The sequence below is a fragment of the Melanotaenia boesemani genome, chromosome 19 (assembly GCF_017639745.1).
Source record: "Melanotaenia boesemani isolate fMelBoe1 chromosome 19, fMelBoe1.pri, whole genome shotgun sequence".
NCBI lineage: Eukaryota > Metazoa > Chordata > Actinopteri > Atheriniformes > Melanotaeniidae > Melanotaenia > Melanotaenia boesemani.
This window is the reverse complement of record NC_055700.1, coordinates 10,173,966-10,194,640: the sequence shown is the minus strand read 5'-3', so window position 1 is coordinate 10,194,640 and position 20,675 is coordinate 10,173,966. Positions and strand designations below refer to the sequence as shown.

The 20,675-nt window shown below is 40.9% G+C and overlaps 1 protein-coding gene across 9 annotated transcripts in view; it reads right to left on the bottom strand.

Annotated features, from left to right (window-relative positions):
• Positions 1-28: 28 nt before the first annotated feature.
• Positions 29-20,675, bottom strand: part of rapgef1b (Rap guanine nucleotide exchange factor (GEF) 1b) — a 46,712-nt gene continuing 26,065 nt past the window's right edge. The window contains exons 4-27 of one of the 9 annotated variants that reach the window (XM_041969719.1): positions 19,262-19,418; positions 19,074-19,162; positions 18,834-18,989; positions 17,747-17,797; positions 17,091-17,205; positions 16,781-16,961; positions 15,735-16,256; positions 14,753-14,955; positions 12,098-12,259; positions 10,340-10,486; positions 9,735-9,827; positions 8,679-8,764; positions 8,117-8,222; positions 7,346-7,421; positions 6,995-7,079; positions 5,238-5,330; positions 4,660-4,845; positions 4,012-4,096; positions 3,817-3,911; positions 2,022-2,100; positions 1,847-1,948; positions 1,646-1,743; positions 1,422-1,550; positions 29-1,276 (exon numbers count right to left, since the gene is read on the bottom strand). In XM_041969719.1, coding sequence (XP_041825653.1) covers positions 1,126-1,276; positions 1,422-1,550; positions 1,646-1,743; positions 1,847-1,948; positions 2,022-2,100; positions 3,817-3,911; positions 4,012-4,096; positions 4,660-4,845; positions 5,238-5,330; positions 6,995-7,079; positions 7,346-7,421; positions 8,117-8,222; positions 8,679-8,764; positions 9,735-9,827; positions 10,340-10,486; positions 12,098-12,259; positions 14,753-14,955; positions 15,735-16,256; positions 16,781-16,961; positions 17,091-17,205; positions 17,747-17,797; positions 18,834-18,989; positions 19,074-19,162; positions 19,262-19,418 — 3,247 coding nt within the window. In that variant the 3' untranslated portion in view covers positions 29-1,125. Of the gene's footprint in view, positions 1,277-1,421; positions 1,551-1,645; positions 1,744-1,846; positions 1,949-2,021; positions 2,101-3,816; positions 3,912-4,011; positions 4,097-4,659; positions 4,846-5,237; positions 5,331-6,994; positions 7,080-7,345; positions 7,422-8,116; positions 8,223-8,678; positions 8,765-9,734; positions 9,828-10,339; positions 10,487-12,097; positions 12,260-14,752; positions 14,956-15,734; positions 16,257-16,780; positions 16,962-17,090; positions 17,206-17,746; positions 17,798-18,833; positions 18,993-19,073; positions 19,163-19,261; positions 19,419-20,675 lie in introns of all 9 variants that reach the window. The other 8 variants (XM_041969718.1, XM_041969723.1, XM_041969720.1 and 5 more) reach the window with 8 other exon arrangements.

Sequence of the window (20,675 nt, the reverse complement as noted above, 5' to 3'; positions counted from 1 at the left end):
CACTAAGTGTCAAGTCTTACCTGGAGGACAATGAAGCTTTTGACAGTTTTTATAGAAACAGAGCTGTTTGTTTTTATTGAAGTTTGAGAGCACAGTGTGATGTGTTGGTTTTAACATTATTCCAAAAAGGAACTGGATGATTTACTACAGCACATGTTGGGATGACAAACACACAAGCCACTGTGGACTTCAGTCACACACAGACACCCTTTCACACACAGACATGACTGGGACATGATTGTGATTGCCTCATGGTTCTCTACACTTGACCATGGCACTTGATTCAGTATGACGTCCATAGATCACAGCATCTTTAGAAATTCATCTTTTTTTCTGTTTTTGCTTTGCTTTTTTGAGTGCACATACATATGGCACTTGGGAGAAGCTAAGCTCTTCTCATAAGCATAAACGTCCTTTTTAAGAACAAAAGGAGCACTGTATATAATACATGTCATAACCATACATGATTCTTACACAAAATGTTTCAAAACAAACTCAAAAATTCCAGTCTATATTGGCCATCCTCTCTTCAAGTTCAAATTCCCTTACACCCACAGCAGATTCTCACTCTGCAGCCTGTGTGGATGTAACAGTTCGTAGCAGGTTGCTCTCAAGGGTCTGCTGTCAGAGGGGAACTCGTAAGTCAGTGAGAGGGCTGCAGAAGATGACCAGCAAATGGCACATACATTAGGAAGGAAGAGGAAGAAGGATTTGAAGAGTAATGGACCATTCAGCTCAATCTCACTCACACCCAACAGCTCCACTCTAAAACAGAGAGCCCAGGAAGCAGACTTTGGTAAAAAATCTGTAGTGTCTCCCTGTCCGCTCTGTGATTCTTTGCTCCTACTTGGCACCAGGTTTTCTCTGTTTTCATCATGGTCTTTGAATCTCTCCCTGTCTACACGCCAGACCACAGTAATCCCAAATATAATCTCCCAGAGCAACAGCGCTCCTTGTAAACCTCGACGACGCTTCAGTTGTCTGTATTTGTTCTGGATTCCCCACAATGAGCCTCCTTATTAGCTTTCAGCAGATATCTTCCATTTGTCCTTCTCTCAGTCTGTAGTAAAGTGGAGTTAGTGTCATGAAGCACAGTTGGAGGTCAGTTTTGTGGGCCCACAGGCCCTAGGTCTTCTCCTCTCGGTCCGTCTTGCGCCTGGTAATGTTTCTGGGCTTAATCTTCAGCGACAGTTCCCACAGGGCCTCCTCAGCGAGGTGGTCGCTGAAGTCGTTAAAAAAAGAGATGATGTCCTCATTGCGCTTCAGCTCATAATGCCTGAAATCATTAGAAGTTTGATAAAGACAGAAATTAATAACTCAGAAAAAAAATTTGTGGAAATAATCTTTTCTTATTTTATTGGGTTTTTAAAATAATTAAAAATTTTTAGAAGTTTTCTTTTCATTTAAACCAACAGACTTACACTTGCTGGAAGCGCCGCATGCTGTCCAAAATATTGAATTGCTGCCAGCGTTTGGAGAAATTGACTTTCCCATCAATGAGGTCAGGGTTCCCAAGATGGACAAAGGTCAGGTCCTGGAGGATGAGACCTCTGCAACAAAGAGGAGGAAGATGGCAAAAATGAAAGACCAAGTTAAGCTGTGGTTGAACAGAACTGCACAAGCCTAAACAAGCATATTTACTCACAGATAGGGGATGCATGGGGGCTCCACCTCAGCCAGAGCAGCTCTGTATGCTCTGAAGGAAGAGGAGCTGTCAATCAGCGTGCAATACTCTTCCAATCCCTGAGAAAGTAAATCAGGGAGAGGTGTGGCAATGTGAGGAGATGTGTATCTTTATCACTGTGACATCTGTGGACATGACACGTTTCATGAACAATCCTCTCACCTCTGAGGTCTGTTTTTGCCATTCCAACCTCCTGATGGGGGCCGAGTCCAGGGCAGACAGTATTGCCAAGTAGGAGTTGAAATTGTTCAACTTTCTTAAGTGCTGCAATAGAAGGAAAAGTATAAATGTTAAATACTGCAATAAATCAGCATGCATTCTTGTTAGGGTGTCTTACCTTCATTATCTTAATGAACTTGAGAAGCAGTTTCTCTCGGTCTTGGGCTTTCTCCTGCTGAATGATCAAAGAACGGACCCTGTAGGAGAGAAAACACTTAGGCTTCAGCTTCCCAAGAGAAAAACTCCAGGAATTCCAGTAATATGAAAGCGGTTATTCACTTGAGCATTACAGCACCAGGGGCCTCATTGTTAACAGTGTGTAGAAACGGTTCTAAATTCTTGCGTAGGACTGAAATTTAGAATGCAAGTGCAAAAAAATCCTGATTTATTAAACGTGCGTACGCACATCAGTAAGTACTCTCTGTTCTAAATAACCATGCTTGTGCATGTTCAGGCTCATTTGCATCCACACCTCTAATTGAACATATATGGTAGCAGCAATCCCTAAGAATGCATCAATGAACTTTTTTCCCCCTCTCTAAAATCATGGCAAAGGAGGCGAAGAAGAGGAATTTCTCCGACACCGAAATTGAGGTACTTGTAGGAGAAGTAGAAAGAACCAGAAAATACTGTTTGGAACACTTAATGCAGGGTGTGACCAACCAAAGAAAAAATATACGGCTTGGGAGAAGCTAATTGCTGTAGTTAACTCTGCTGGATCAGAGGAAAGTCTTAGAAATAAAAAAGAAATGGTTTGACATCAAAGTCTTCCCCATGCCGGGTCCTCGGGTAGGCTATGGGGGTTATTAGCACGGCTTCAGTGGATATCCCCAATCACCTATAGAAATGCTATAATAAGCCATGTGAAGCACAGAAATTAATCTTGAAATGTAACACCAATCAGCCAGCCATCCTCAACAGCTGCTGCTTGGAGGCACACACCCACAGAGCTTTTCCACATAAATGAGTTGTGTGTTCCTCCAGGCCACCAGGAACCAACGTTTAACAGATATATATGTGTATCAGAAAATAGTTGGATATTAATTGAATGAAAACCTTTCCTGTTCACGTAGCTGAATTCACTGTTTGATGGTGCTTTTATTGAGATGTGGATGTAATCTTTATAATTGTTTGGGAATCCGGCAATGGTGTGAAATCCTTGTTTAATTTTGGTTTCTTGGTGAGGTCTGTATGGGAACTGGGTGTAAGTTGGGGCCAGAGAAATGACTGCATTCAACACTGCCGGCATAATTCTGCTTAGTGTTGGCTGTGAAATGCCGCGTATGTCTCCCCAATCTCTTGTTGAAATGTTCTGGAAGCCAAGAATCCCAGGGTAGACAGGAGCTGGATGTGCACTGGGATGGCTTTGGTGTGTTTTGTCTCTCGTTCCAACATGGGTTGAAAATCACGGCATTCAACAGGATATTTTTGGGGAAGCGATACCTGCTGAGAAGCCACTCTGGCTCTTGCTAAACAGATCAGCACACTCTTTGAAAACACACTCCCTGCCGAGCGCACGGTTCTCCAAATCCTCAAATAGTGCAAGATAAGCCATGGCATGAGTTTTCTTTCCAGGTTGACCTGTCACAACTGTCTCTTATAACCTGTTACACCAAGTTTTCAAATTATATACTTCATCACTAATTGAGAATTTTTCTTAGGTAATGTGAGGTTTGACATTGCAGAACACAGACTCCCAGTGCGTTTTACTTGTAGTTTCACTGTTCTACAACTACGGTTTGTGCTTAAGTTTGGTAAAAATTTTTCTTAAATTTACACATTTTCCTATGCACAAGTACAAATGATAAATCCCATATTTTGGGTTGGGAATGTTCATACACACACATTATGCACACTTATGAGTGTACGCACGGTTGATAAATGAGGGCCCAGGACGGTAATTTTTGTCTTACCAATAGCTCATGTTGTTAAAGTGCTCTGTGAACTGAGTCAGGTTCGGACTCTTCTCCTCATTCTGCTCCTTTGCCCAAAGCAGAACCTCTGGAATCTGAAGGATAACAAGCGAAAAAATAGTACAAATCAGTGTTGACTCTATGGCACTCGGAGTCAAAAACACAGAAAACAGCAATCAAAAGAAAAGTCACTACCTCAATTTTATAGAAAAGCTCAGCATCTAGAAGAGTGAGCTGATCAGCAACCTCATGACTGCGGAAGTCGTGAAGAGTTCCTGGTCTGTTAAAAACACAAAGTATTTGATGATTTCAGCTTCAGCTGTTGATCTGGAAAGGATTTCAATTTATCTTGGTATTATCTCATAGAACAACAAGGATTAGAAGTGTTTGTTGTATTTATTGCACAATCTTACTCTCTGTCCCTTTCTTTAGTCTCTTACCCTAAATTATGAATCCTTTCATTAGCTGCCATTCTCTATTTGTCCACCAGATAGCCTCTAACTGTGCTCTAACCTTACCTCATCTTTCTTCTCACCTTCATAAATGTTCCCATTCCCTTTTAGCCCTTTCGCTACAATATAGTAGAGTACAGTAAATTAGCTCAGAGCTACCTGTCCTCTGGCAGATGGACAACCCTGCTACATGCCAATGTTTTCCAGCCCTGTTCTTATGTTCTTGACTTTATGATGTAGGACCAGCCTGGCTCACTTTTATTTGTTTGCCTCAACTGTGAAACAAGTCTACTAACAGTTCCTAATAATTTGTGCCTGACTGATCTGTGCGTTTCTATTTGTGACAATAAACACACCAGTATACATCTCAGACAAAGCCCTCCTTCAGTACCTTGCAGAGACCCCTCGGGCAGCGAGGGGTTTGAGTGAGTTAGTGTAGCGCAGCAGCTTCTTTTGCTCCACCTTATCGAGGATGTTCTTGCGGAGCACACGGGCAAGGCTGAGCTCGCCATTACACACCAGCGTGAACACTAGGTCCATGAGCTGTTTCAGGATGTCCTCCGTCAGCTCCACCAGGCTGGGTGGGAGAGGAGATAGAGAAGACATGATTTAATGTTTAAAATGTGGGATGCGGCAATTGAAAATGTTTTGTGTGTTTTTCTTGGGGGGGGGGGGGGGGGGGGGGGGGGGGGGCGGGGTTTGATGTTTTAAATAAAAGATTGGATTTTTTTTTAAGATATAATAGCAAAGATGGATGATTACGTAAATGGATCTACAGATTATGGCAAATTAGGCTTTAACATTTAGATAAATATACCCGTATTATATATATATATATATATATATATATATATATTATTATTATTTTTATTAAACATAACAATTCATCATGGTGTGAACAATGCATGTGATGCCCCTCATAAGGTGCTGGCATGTATTAGATGCGGTTTACAGAAAAATCTGACTCACCACAGCTCATCCACTACACGAACCAGGACAAAGAAAGTGTTCTTGCTGACTCGCTTCTTGAAAGTGTCTGGACTGTGACAAAACGTGGTATATGTGCTTTGTGGTCAAGGATGATTAAAACAGCTGTTTGGTAAATACAATAAAAACAACAACACACAACATGGTTCAATAACTTTTTTTTTTTTTTTTGCTTAAAATAATTTTGGCTTAATGAGAAATTATATATTTGAAACTAATTTCAAAAAATGGCTTTTAAACATATAGTGCCTTCCAAAAGACCCCTGCCCCCGCCCAACTGCCTTTACTTATTTTGTTACATTACAACCTACAACTTCCAAATTAAATGACCCTTTAAAGTTTAATTTTGTGTGTTGAAACTGCAAATTTTGAAGTGAAATGAAAAATATATATTTTTTTCATTTTATCAATAAAAAATGTAAAATTGCATGTGCATATGTATACACCCCCCTTGTTATGAAGCCCCTAAAAACCTCTGGTGCGGCCAATTACTTTCAGAAGCAGCATAATTACTGTAATGAAGTCCACCTGTGTGCAATCTAAGTGTCACATGATCTTTTCTTAAAGTTCAGACCTCAATCCAGAGACTTAAAGATTGCTGTTCACAAGCGCAAACCATCAAACTTAAAGGAGCTGGAGACGTTCTCCCTTGAGTAATGGGCAAAATTCCCAGTAGCATGATGTGGCAAGTTCACAGAGACTTATCAAAAATGACTTGCAGCTGTGATTGCTGCAAAAGCTTGCTCTACAAAGTACCGACTTTGTGGGAGTGAATAGTTATGTACATTGATCTTTTCTATTATTTTGTCCTATTTGTTGTTTGCGTCGCAATAATAATGATAATAAAGAAATCAGATCTTCAAAGTGGTGGGCATGTTCTCTTAAAATGACGCAAAACCTCAAACAATTTTGATTCCAGGTTGTGATGCAACAAAACACAAAAGATGCCAAGGGGGGGTGAATTCTTTTGCAAGGCAGTGTATATTATTTTTCATTGCAGGATGAGACAAGAAGGGCTGAGTTTTGCTCTCTTAAAATGCAGTAACATGCATGTCTTTGTAAAGAATAACAGAAATATCAGGGCATGTATGGCATAACAAAAGACTGGATTATTTTAAGTTCTCTCAGCCTCATTTCCTTGTTTAGACAATATCCATCATTACACAGCAAACACTGTCACAGCTGTATTGCTTATTAAGTTCCACAGTAAAAACAGCAAGACTGCAACTCTTTACTCAATTAGCAAATAATCTAGTGATTATATCTTTAATCAGTTGGTTAAATGTTCAGACTTTAAACCGTCAAAGTAATAAATGATTAGAGAAAGAAAATCACGTAATAATGACAAGACAAAGCAATAATAATGGATGAGGTAAAATAATGCAGTTAATTAATTTTCTGTTTGCTTACACAGTCATTTCGCTAACAGTTTCTGCGCTGTATAGCAATAGCAAAACATCAGAAGACATTTTGTTTTTGAAGAGCCCATCATGGTGAACATAACCCACAACAAAAGAAATTTATTTTAGGATTCTGAACCAGTCAAAGTTAAAGAATCACAACCCCCCTTTATAAGTTTCTGAACACTTTTCAGTAAAAGATCTGAATAAGAACAAACAAGATAAACAAGTCTTTCCCTCAGTAAATAAGGATTAAAGCGAGAAAAACAGATGTGCTGACAAAAAAAAAAAAAAAAAAAAAAAAGCTTTGTGACAAGTTGTGTAATTTAAAAAGGATATCTGTAGTGTAGCTTCTTAATGAGGTCCTCTGGGGTTATAAAAGTCCTATATGTAGTCAGAAAGGCTTCACAGTACAAAACAAGATCTGTCAAGTAAAAACAGAAGAAAAAGCAGCAGATTTTAGTGGAAAGCAGCCAGTGAACTAATTAAAGCCGACAGCACATCGTCAAATGTGACGGCTACACACGAAGACTAACATACTGACAATAACAGCGGGGCTGAGGCTGTTTAAAATGCTGCTCATAGAAAGTAACATAACAATCACTCATGCAGATCTGTCCAGCAAACTAAACAGAGCTGAGCCAATGACCCAGAAGCACAGTAACATAGTGGAGGTAACTAACATCATACCTCTATGGTCGGTCTCTGTTGCGTGGACTAATAGGATATCTCCTGATCCAGCACGAACGTCAGGGCCATCATCATTCTGGGAAAATTAAAAGTCATACATGAGAAGTGAAGAAATAGCAAAGCATGAAAAAGAAAGCACTAAGGGGAGAAATATGTTTGAGATCGAAAGCAGAAGATTTAAAAGAGTTAATGTGCGGTGATGCAGTCTAGCCCAAAACGTAGCATGCCCATTTATCCCTCCTCTCCCCCAAGAACCACCCCCCAACCCCCCCCAAAATCCTGCAGCAGCTCTTCTGATGACGAAGAAAAAGTCAGACTTGTATACAATCTCCAGCACTGCAATATGCCTTCTGCATCTCCCCTACATGCTATCATGCGTTATGTATGTCCCCCTGTGCATTTCTCATCTCTTCCCACCTCTCATTGAAACTCACTATTGTCACACTGTGCCTAACCTTGCAGACAGGCGGGCAACATTTCCACTCATCTGTATATAAGACTGCACCACACAGGACAAAGCCAGAGGAGGCGATGAAGTAGGGAGGGTTGTCGATTCTAGCTCTAAAACTTCAGACTTTTAACTCCAGAGGGCAGCAATGATCATCAGAGGTGCAGCTCAGGATCTGACTTCACATCTGAGTGACTCAGAATGACCTTTACCCTGAGCTAGACTAACGGGATAAAATGTGCTTTGTATGCCAGTGCTGCTGCACATTTGTGTAACAGTAATTTTCTAAAAACAGCACAAAGCATCAGCAGTTGTTGTCTTACCTCTTGTTTTAGTGTTATCCTGCTCATAATCTCTGTGTGGTCTATGAGGGAGAGCTCATCCACATCCTCTTTATCACCGCCGGCCGTTTCTGTTGACTTCTGCCTTCTAATAACGCATACAACAGACCACAGTCAGTGCAGACACACTCATTTCCATCTGAGCCATAACCAAGGCCAGGCTCCAAATCTAAACTGCATGCAGCAGCTGAAACAACTGATTATCCGATTGATTAAAAAAAAAAAAGACTCATCAGCAACTAGCACAATCGCTTTGTTGTTAGAGCCAGTTTAGAAGAAAAAATACCAAAAACAGATTGGTTTTAGCTTCTCAAATATGGAGACTGGATGTTCTTCTTCTTAAGGAACTCCAGCGTCTCATAAAATAGATACCACTGTAAAAGATATCATAGCTATACACACTTATAGCATTATTAGCAGCTTGATAAATTTCTGAACAGAAAGTACAAACTAAAGATCAGTTTCGAGTACATACTCTGCATAGTTAACTTTTAATGTGGAGGTATACATAATCAGTAAATGAAGTAAACATTTTGAGTATTACCTTTCTTTATCCAAAGTTTCTTTGCTATTGCTGGATGGTATCTGAGGGGCAGGGTCTTGAAGTACATCATCAGTTGCAACCGTTTCCTAATTAATAGAGGAACACCAAAAAAAAAATCAGCCTCCATACAGGTTGTAAAATGGAAAATCACTGGTGAATAGTTCCATGCAGTAACAGACTAGCTAAAGATGAGATCTTATGAACCAACAGGATCTCATGCAACATGTCTGTATGGAAGGAAGGATGGAAGCTTTATAGACACGTTCATCATGGCTCCCTATTACAGGGGGAAAATAAAGGATTAATGGGAAAATGCTCTTTTTCCTCCACACGAGTAAAGCAAACCCAACAGACTCAAAACAAAACACCACCAGAGGGAAGAATTCACTTGAATTCGAACTTCACCAAGATTAAACCAACACATCTGTACAACCACACATCAGCACTCTGTCCCATTTTCCCATTTAGAAAAGAAAAAAGAAAAAAAAACTCATCCCATTATGCCTAAAATACACCCCAAGTATGTAAGTAAGCCCAAAGAAATACAATCATACATACACACACACACAAGTTGTCACACATGCACAGGTGCACATAATTTGTTATGAGAAATGTTATTGTAAACCTGGAAACCCACTGAAAATCCCTTCTTGGAGCAAAGACACATCAGATGTTAGATTAGAACAAGGTTAAACGCTTGTTACATTTGAAGCGCAGCCAGAGAGACAACAATCACCAGCCAGGCAGTCAAAACAGCAAACAGATGGACATCTTTTCCACAGACACCAACCAGAGCACATAAGTCCCTTACAGGCAAACCTGTGAACCTGAAGTCATGCTCAGTCAGTTTTGGTTACGCTCACATTCCATTTCAGCGCCATTTGTCCAGGAGATGAATCAAAAACTGGGCAGTGCAACACATGTGAGTGTAACATGTGACCGTCGATCAGACCTCTGTACTTCAAATCCCTCAACACATTTGAATTGATTCATACCCTGAGGTGATGGGACGCGCAAATGGAATTGACCTTTCACCCGTGGCAGACAGCTACTTACTCTGAGGGAGTGAGGCAGCTCCCCATTGGCCTGGCTGGATGAGTACAAGTTGACATACTCCCCCTCCCCGCCCTCGTCATTCGCACTCTCGCTCTATGGGAAAAGAGGAGGGACACAAACCAAGGCGTAAAGCAGCAGAGAGGGGCACAGAGAGTTTGCTAAGGGTGTAGCAAACGTGAAGTGTGAATATGTGGCTAAGGAGGAGAGATAGCAGCTGGCCAAGGTCTGGTTTTCTACAGGAAGTGGGATGTTTTCCAGCTCTGCTTCCTCATGTCCACCAGGTGGCACTGGAGTGCATCATATGTAAAAGTAACAGTACTTACTGGCAAGAACATGCAATGCAACATGCTCCACTGGGATTCTTTTAAGACCAACAATCAGACAGCAGTTTGTGGGCAGTGATAATGACAACAAGATACCACTAAGCGAATGAGTCAGTATATTAACATTTCAGCAACAATACAATGAAAAACAAACAAAAAAAGCTGTTATCTAAGTTCAATCTGCCAAGACAAGGGGTCCAGTATAAGATTATATTATCTATCCTAAAGAAGTCCTTATCATATCCTGCTTGTGCTTCCAACATCTACCCTTTGTGAGCTCACCGCTGAGGTGTGGAGAGAGTCAGTGAGAGAAGACTCAGAAGGAAGACAGACAGCCACAGAGCCCATTGAGCCAGCCAGGGAACCGTTGGGCCCGCCCCCGCTGCCATCCAGAATGGTGGCATTGGTCAAGGCAACCTGTTCCAAGCTCTGTGATTGGTTGGAAAAAAAAAAGGAAGCAAGAAAGCGATAAAAGGTATAAAATAAAAGACAGGACAGAGATCAGAAAGAAGTCAGAGCAGACAGAAACAGAAGCTGAACAATAGGAAGCAGAGGGAAGTGATGTTCACCTCATTCTACAACACCTCCATTAAGCCTGGACTATGGGTGTGATGTGACTGAACATGGACAGACACGACACACAAACACACATAAAACAATGCAAAAGTGAAACCAGCAACAACAGGCGAAATAAGATGAAATACAAGACATAGATGTTTACCTAGCACATTAGCTAACACATTGAAAAAAGCTTGACACGAGATGCTTTAATGGGTATTAGTATGTAGCCAGCTGGGGAGATGCATGTCAGCAGGGAGCCAGAGGTAACCTGTTATAACATGTTTCACATACCAGCCCTGTTTCAGCATACCAACATATAGCTGCAAACACAGATCGCTGATAAAACTCCAATGAATGCAGATTTTCATGCAAAGCGCTAATTTAACTTTTTTTCCCCCCAACAACATAGAGATTCAAATAACGATATCAAATTTTGTCTATTAATAAATATGCCTTTTCCCTTCTGGCATCCCCCCAAAATCATATTTCCCTATGGAGCTGAGGAATGCAAACAATCCAAGGAAACACACAAATGAAAGGTGTTGAGGTATGTGGGTATATGCGGGAAAGGAGGTTACAGAATGAGGGTGAGGGAATGGGGTTAGACTAGATAGGTATGAGACACTAGAGAGCATGGAGTGACTGGCACTACAGAAGAAAGAAGACGAGGAGGAGAGAGGAATAGTCAAAACAGAGGGAATGTGTTTTCCATCAGGTCCACCTGGTGCTGCAATCCACTTGAGATATCCTGAGGGAGATCCATGCCATGTCTTAGCATGCCTTGCACACCATGGGGTCACCATGGGTCAATTCTCACAAAATTCTGAAGAGAACAATGTTACACATAGTCTAGTCCACCTTAGGGATTAAGGTCAGGCCCTAACTAACTGGGATATTTTACTTATTGACCAAAAAGCTAATCCATTCACAAGAATCCACTGATGGCCAAAATGTTCCATTAAGACTTACACAGACAGGGTTAACTGGCTGATTATGATCCCAAACCAAAGGCTTGAAAGCCTCCTGTGATTTTTTTAGGGGCTGCTCCAAACGACCAATTAAGCGACTATTTCTGAGGCAAAGTATAAAAATAAGAAGGTCAAATAATTACCTGTCAAGCTGGCTAGGCAGCAGCTGCGCAGTTACAACAAATAACTACACACACTCATGATCATACAAAACACACATTGATCACATATTTTCCAATTCCCCAAATGAAAACAAAACAAAAAACAGCACCGCCTAGTCTAAACAAATACACACATGGAAGGGCGGATGAACAAACTCAAGGACAACACAGCAACCAAAGCACTGACCCTTGAGGGATAACCCTGTTGGAAACCACAAAGGTGAACAGACTGCATCACATATGGAGCACACACAAGTCATGCCACCAATGGACCAATCCAGGACCACACAGCACCCATGCCAAAGCAGAGTATGGGAGGGACTGGAGGAAGAGGGGGAGGGGTGACTCACCGTGGGTGTGGTCAGAGATGCCTGGCCATTCAAGTAGGAGTTAGAGACGGACATGCTGAGGCCCAGCCCAGAGCCCGCCTCCTCCATGGCCGCTACAGACGGCTGGAGGTGGCAGGAGAGAGAAGAGGAGGAGGAAGAAGAAGGGGAAGAGGAGTGGGAGGCCTGAGATCGAAAATAAGGATAAGAAAAAAAAAAAAAAAAAGAAGACAGAAATAGAAAAATAAAATAGTGAAAGTAATGAGGGTTAAGAAAAGGCAAAGAGGGAAAACAAGGTGTTATGAGAAGAAAAGAAAGAGTTGATTACACTAGTAAGCAAGACTGAATTAAAGCAGATGTAATCAAAATTCAGCAGCTACAAGGGAGAGAAGTCAGAGAAGAGAAAACTGAAGGATTCTTGTTGCTGAGATTGTACAATCAGCCCACTTATGTGATAATTCTTAGAAAACCTTTATTACTAGAAGTTGGAATAATGTGTACAGGTAACACTCAATAATATCTACTTTGACTGTCCAATAAATCTTTTAATATCCTTAGCTTTAAGGGCTGTAGAAAAACCAGGCCATCATCAACATGGTCTAAACAGAGCCAATATGATCTGCTTTGGGGGTTTTTCCCCCCTTTCTATCCATTTCCTTATCCACACAGCAGCTGGAATTACTTTTTTTTTATTTGCAAAGCCGTGTAAAGTCGCCAAAGCATGTAAGCCTGAAACATGGGTTTATGGAGGGGGCAAACAGGCTTATTCCACTGAGCCACGAGCTCATCAAGCCCAAAACACGAGGCCAGATTAGGCCTTGCAACAGCAGGAGCAGAGATGGCTGCAGTTTGACTGCACGCTCAGACAAAAGAATAAAAATAAAATCCGCTCAAAATGCAGTTGTGGAGTCAAAAAGAGAACAATGGACGAGAATTTAGGTGGCCTGGGTGGACATCTCTCGGCCACTAAAGCCATCGTCTTTTCTAAGCTACAGAATTGTACCTTACATCAGTTTACAGTCTGCAAATATTGTCTTCAATATTACCAAAAAGCTTCAAGCCAACCACGGATCAATTTAGTCACATCTGTCTCAAATTTAGTTGGGTTCTATAAGCTTATAGTATTGATCATGAAATGTTTCATGATGGTATTAATATTTAACCTGAAAACTCAACTAATTTGCTTAATCAGGACAAGGGCTGCAACAATTAGTCAACGTTGTCGACAATAGTCGACAATGAAAATAGTCAACTAATTTACCCATTGACTATTGTCAGCAAAAAAAAACAAGAAAACAACAACAAAAAAAAAACTACAGAGTGAGACATCATCTTCTTTTCTTATCTCTTCTGCGCAAAAAGTCCGCCAGGGGAAAAATATGGCTGTCGACCGGGGAACAGAACGGTTTCCAGAGGACGTCAAAAGTCTGAAATAACTTCACGTTAAACTTACAAAATAAATTAAATGCATGTGAGATTTGTAAAGAGGACCTTGCGTACCATGGAAGTACGTCTGCAATGCTCGAACATTTAAAGACGAGGCACGTCGGACTTGCATAACAACCTGATGCAAGATTTCAAAGCTGACAGTGATATAAGATCCATTTAATAATTATGAGATACATAATCCTATTGGTCGTCTAGTCATTTTAATGGTTGATGACTAATCAACCATCAGAATAGTCATTAGTTGCAGCCCTAATCAGGACTGTGTGAGTACATATGGGATTGCAGTGCTTTGACAGCCAGTTAGCTGCTACTTGATTACAATCCTACAATGCTCTACAATGATTATTGCACAGATGAACAGAACATATGCTAGTTATACACCTGACTAAAGGTAAATACCTCAAGAGAAGAAATGATAAATGTTCCAATTTGGCAGAAGAATGTGTTCAGGTAGGACTTGTCAATCACACTGAGAAGTAAGAGTTTTCATGACCTTTAAAGGTTTTATGTCAAACTACCTTTCCCTGGTACGACACATCCTGTTATATCCCTACTGCCACTGTCTCACTGGCAGACGGCTGTCTCAATTAACCCAGACGCCACCCCAGATTAAGATAAGTGGGCTGGATCTGATGTGGAGCTGATAAGGCAAGCCTTATCTCCCCAACGAGCAAACACCTCTGTGTGTGCACTAATGTCGGCTTTGGCCACATACAAAAAAAAGTAAAATAAATAAAAAAATAAAGTAAAAAAGAAGAGACCGAGAGAGCAGGGAGGAGGAGCTGAATAGTTGAGGGAGATAACAAGACAGGACATGGCTCGAGAGAAAATTGACAAGGATTACCACCGGAATGTACTGTAGGACCAGAATGCATAATGCATTCTTTCCCATTTTCTATCTAGCCAGCATATAAAGCATCAAGACAAATGGATAACCAGTGAGCACTACCCAAGTGTTCACAGGTGCTCACAACTTTTTTTGACCCAACTGCGAATACAATCTGACAAATTCGTAGTTCTATTTATGAAGGTCTTTGAGGTCTAACCCTAAAGTGAAATGCACAATTTCAAGAATTTTAAGGGCAACTTGCTCATTCAGTCTACAGTAGTAAACCCAGATTTGCTGTACTTTAAAAGCAGTTCAGGAAACACGCTATAAAATCAAACTAACAGTTGGGATCCTTTGATGTGTGCCAATATAAATGTACATATATAAAAGGGGTTTCTCACCAGTTGTCGCTGTTTTGGTGGCAATGCTGGGGGCTGCAGGGGCTCGTGAACTGAGTCAGTGCTGCTGAATGAGTCATTGAAACCACAGACCTCCTGAAAACGCTTGTTGCGCTGCTCGTAGATGCTTTCACTCTGTGGCATTTGGTAGAAAACGGAAGGTTGTGGCTCAGAGTAGTCCTCCACAAACTGCATGTACTGAAGGACTGGAGGAGGAAAAGGGATTAAGTTATTAAATAATTTTTAAATTATATTTAGGATATTCAATTCATCCACATGACTAATTTGAGATTTTTATTCTTTTACTTAAACATGAAAATATCTCAAACTTTGAAATTAAAGCTACATTTGTACTAGCAAAAGCAGAAATATCCTGACTTTTTGTCCCCTGTATGGCCATTAATCCTACATCTTTGTTTGCCTGGTTCACATCAATTTAATTCTAAGTTTGTATAAACAAACATTCATTAAAACACCAGAAGAGACAAAGCGCTCCCAGTGCCACAACAAAAAGTAGTACTGTGATGGATCATGTGGAAAATTTGTAGAACTATTTAAACTCACATCGACCTTATTGTCTTTTTGACATTCTACATGACTGAAGTCATACACTGTGAAAAGCATTTTAACAAGCAGGAAGGGCTGACTGTATGTATGACATAATACAGTAGCTTGAAAGGAAGTGATGCAGCAGGCGGGCCAGGAAATGACCAAGTAATGCCCTCTGTGCCCCCTGAACCAGACCCATTGTGGCACATCCTAGCATTCACTTCCTGCCTCAATTCACAATGAATATTTATTGGACGTAAGCTATGCGTCAACAAGCACATGACGAAATGCAGCTCATGTCTTGCTCTGCTTGTGTAAAATCAATCTCCTCCCTTTGCTTTTTATGGCATATGTGCCCTACATCTCATTTAAAGGTCTTTCTATCTCGTCCTCTCTAAGTAATTTCATCCCCAGCACCACTTTTTCTCTCACTTACTGTGTTTGCTTTTCTTTTCTGGCAGCGGCGGTGGTCTGGTGGGGACATCTGCATTCTCACTAGCAATGTACTGGGAAGCAAACACTCCCCCATTTGTTTGTGGCATAGGTGAGATGGGTGTGAAAAGGGGAAATGGTGGTGTAGGGTGAAGCTCTTCCTCTGATAAGTTGTCATATTGGGAAGGGTAGCGCTCATACAGCACCCTGGATCTTCCATCAGGGAACGGCGGTGTTTGGGTGCTGCGGCGCTTCTTTAGCGGCAGAATAGGTGGAGCGCTGATGCGGGAGGACTGTAGTGGATTCGTTTGATTAGGCTGGGGGGTCCAGTATTCTGAATGCTGGAGTGTAGGAGCACTGAAACGGGGATGTGAGGGGTGCTGTCCAGGAACAGGGGAGGAGGACTCGCTATGAGATTCGAGCAGGGGGCTCAGGCAACCTCCCACAGGTACTGGAGGCAGGTTATCCCCAACAGACAAGTCCTGGTGGAGGAAGTCATAATCTGGGTCGTAATTCTCGGTGTTATCTGCAAAGGCAAAGAAAAAATGACAAAAAAAAATTTAATAAAAGTAAACCCTGAGCATGGATGTAGATTTAAATTTTAACAACTTTACAATAAATGAAATGGAAAAAATTAATGACAAAATGCACAGCGGCAAAACTGAACTATTTTTTTATTGCTGATCTTCAATTGAAGTATTTTTTAGCTAGTAGCTTGTCAATTAAGTGGCACAAAATAAGTAGGCTATCAAATATTTTAGATACATCAAAATCAACATTTCATCATTTGTATCGCTCAGGTCACTTTTGCAGTTGCAGCTACAGGTTGTGATAAATGGTCAGTAGTGGTCAGACTACATGAAAATTGTAGCCATGGCTTTTCAGCAAACAATGAGACAATTACAGAACTAAAACAAAACAAAAATTTTATATCTGTATTTATTTCCCTTTTAAAATAATGAATGGTGTTATGTTTAAAAAGATTTAAGTGCACACAATACTGAATGAGATGCAATGCCTTTCAATTAGTTTCTGTATTTGCATTCTTACCAAGCGTCTCACAGCTGGTGTTGCGAGAACACTGACCACTGTCCTGCTCCATGGAGGAAAGCTGCTCATCAGACTTGCTGAGTTTCCCCATGCTGCTACAGGGAGAAAGGCGCGGAGAGTCTCCACCATAGGACTGGCTCCCCCCAGAGAAACGTCTCTGAAGGAGCTCCTGCTCATACTCCTGCAGACACAGCAAGATCTATTCCTCTATTTTTCTTTAATGGCAGGTATATATACTGTATATTATAGTGATGGATTTATAAGCTAAACCCAAAGGTCATCATAAAGCATAATTCAGTTAATGTTTCACCTGTCTGTGGTCACTGCAAGGCAAGCTGGAGCCACGACTCATTGGAGCAACCACTGCCACTGGTGTAGGTGAAGGGGCTGACTGGCGCTTCTTAGGGGGCAGAGCTGGTGGCGGACTATTCACAGATAAACAAAAACAGCTGAATAAATAAACAGGAATGTTGGATGCTAGCGTCTCAGAGCCAGGGTCAGTAGGATAGGTCATGGTAAGCACACAAAACACATTTTCTGGCATGTATGCATACAGAGATCCACATTTAGATGCATGAACACACACATTATCATCCCTTCTGTGGAATAGTGAGATGAAATTAAGGGTGTTTCATGTTAGCCTCTTTCATCTATGACATGAAGTCATCCTGCCTGCATAGCTACTTTCAGTGAGTTAATATTAGGTCAAAATGGGAAGGGTCTAGTGAACGTAAGCAACCATGATATGGATGCTAGCGAAAAGACACTTCATAAGTCAGTCATACACTCTCATGCACTCGACAGACTTCTGATTGGATGATAAGATCTTTAAAAAATACCAAGGATGAAACAAACTTTAGGATAATGCAACCATGCAAACCATAAGATTTCATCCAATCCAGAAGATTTATGGGGTCGAGGGTGGGATGTTACTATGGAACTGGATGAACCTATGGGCCGACATACTTCTCTTTCTGAGAGGTTCTCCTTTGGCCAGCGTCAGCACTCAACTGTGCTCTGTTCCCAGAATCCAAAGGGAGACCAAGGATGAAAAAAAAAATTGAGACACAGCAGAAAGAGTAAGCAAAGAAGAGACAGAGCAGGAAACAAACAAAATGATCCAGAGTTGAAACCTCAAGTATTAAAGTTGTATAAGAGGCAGAGGATGTAAAATTAGATTGGACAATATACAAAACAGCAAAATGTTTAATTCCAAGAACTTCCATATCTCTTAAAATTAAAGCTATCTGTGGAAATAACCTTAACACACTCTTTACTCGTCATTTGTAGTAGCATAAAATGCTTTAAAGATAAATTAAACTTGAAGTGAAACAGCTATTATGAATGAATAAAAAACAAGCACCTGTGACAACAGAGCAAAGGGTCTAAAAAATTGGGACTGATTGATGGCAGTTTTACCCAAAGCGTAAAGCTGGCCTCACACCCCCAGAATGATGGGTGTGAGGCTGAACTGCTGCATCATGGCTAAAACTGTGTATTCAAACCACCAACCCTTCTGCATAGTCTTTTTACAAATTGTTATCAGTTGTAAATTGACCATTTTATGTTCTCAATGATTCATATATTACCAAAAAAAAAAAAAAACTAAAGTTGCCAAGTTGTAATCAGCATAACAAGTAAGTTGTAATTTTAATGCCTGACATATTCCCCACACACTAAAACCAGAGTAAATGTGTGCTGTTGCAGATACCAGGTTAATGTGATGACCTATGATTGTTGTAGCTGTGTATATTGTAAAGAGTTGCTTTCCTGATGTCTACCTCAAGTGTGAAAAAGGCACCATGATGGCACTTAAGAGGGCATGAAGGTGCACTGTGGCTTCAGCCACGGATGAGATGGGCATGTCAAGCTTTAATCTGTTAATATGCGAGCCAAATTAAAATTCATGACATTCAGCATACGCAATGCACACTTCACACAGCCTGCATAAGCTTTAGCAAGAGCTGTTTCAACTGTTGGTCAATAACCTAAATATTATTTTAGTCCATTATCAACTATTGGTAATATTTAGACTGTAATTCATTTTTCTCACCTGATTTCTGCCATTTTGGCTTCAGGAAGGGGGGGTTTGGGAGGGGCCATATCCTCACTGGGTAATTCAGGAGCAGCCTTTGCAGGAGAAGTTGCTGGAGCTGTCTTATTTGAGACCTCCTGCTGTTTATCTATCAGGGGCATCTCGGATGACACACTGCTGGGTAACAAAGATGGTATTTAAGTGAACTATCTACTTTCAGTTTCTGTTTGTGTTTCTGCAAACATGCTTTGTTCTCACCTCTCTGCTGTGGTAACAGGTGGTGCTGGTTTGATAGGAGTGGTGGGTGACGGCTGCTCCTGTTTTTCTATGGTCAACTTCACCAATTCCTGTTAACAGACAGACAATGCAGGCAGCTCCATGATTAAAATGATAAGAAGAGATTGCCAATACCAACATAATTTTCTAAGTTGGTGCAACTAGCATACCTTTACTCCATCCAGCACTGCTTTGATGAAACCAGTGACAGTTGCCACATTTTCCTTGTCCTCCAAGTTGATGCCATCCAGCATCACCTGGTCTGCCCAACGGATGAGGTTGGCCAGACTCTGAAACACGCGACTATAGCAAGAAGACAGCGCCGTACTGTTGAAAAAAGGAGTGAGGATTTGGGGGGGTGGGGTGTATGAGTGGAGGAAATCGGGAGAGAGAGAAAGAAATATGATTATACGGTAAAGAATAAACAGACAATGTGAGAGATAGTTTTAAAAAAACAATGAGGGGGGGTGGAGAAAAAAAAAAAGAAAATGTTGGACAGGAAGGTAGAAAAATCAGAAACACTTTATTTAATGTAACTACTTTCTATTAATCTACATATTTTGGGGGCATTTTGGAGACAAGCTTGGGGATTGGAAAAAGCATTGTAACACTGATAGAAAAATGAACAACCACACAGGGAAGCAGGGTGTTGTTTCTCTCTGCTTCTGATTGTGCATTCAGAACTAACACTAAGGAGTGGCAAAAGCCTGTATCAACATGCTGCAGTTGAATTACAGAGCTGGAATATCCCTCCACTGTCTCTGCAGGGCTTATCCTCAAAGTGAGTGAGAGACAAAGGAAGCTATAAGAATTACATGATTTTAAGGGATGGACAGATGTGGGCAACAGGTTACAGTGTAGCTGGAAAGATGAACTGTTACTCTAATGAAAAGCAGGAGTTTTGAGTGTCATGTCATTATGACTAGAGTCTGTAAATTGTAGAAGCCAGATACAAAAGCTTTCTGGAAAATGAGCAATTTAATCAACTCACACTACAGTATTGAAGGGTTGGACTCACTGCTGACCTACTTATTTGACCAATATATTGATTTAAATTACTGCAAATAATCCAACAACCCTATAATTAGTGTTTGTTAAACCAATGGATTTTTATCTCTTAAAAAACAACTCAACAATTTTACCACACTATAGTCACTTGATGACAGTTATAAAACATCTGGGTGGATTGTGAAACAACTAGCTTGTAGCAGTGATGCTGTATTTAACTTGAGGTTAGAGGAAAACACTCAACTTCTAATGCGATCTACTGAGATTTGACTCTACAAGACTAAGTCAAACCCCCAGAGATGGCTGCAGCAACAATCCATCAACTTCCTCTAAACACAGAGCTGGGAGATACAAAATCTGTCAACTCTGGCCTCCATACCTTCAGTGGTACTGATGGATGAGGAATGGCAAAAAGACAATAACAGAGAAGTTCCAACATGTCCTGACAGTCCAAACAAAAAACTACAGCTAACGTTACTTTCACAGGAGGAGCTTAGCTAAACCATGAAGGAAATAAAACAAATTTACTCATACAGAGTCTGAAAGATTAATCTCTGTTCCTCAAAAGTAACACTG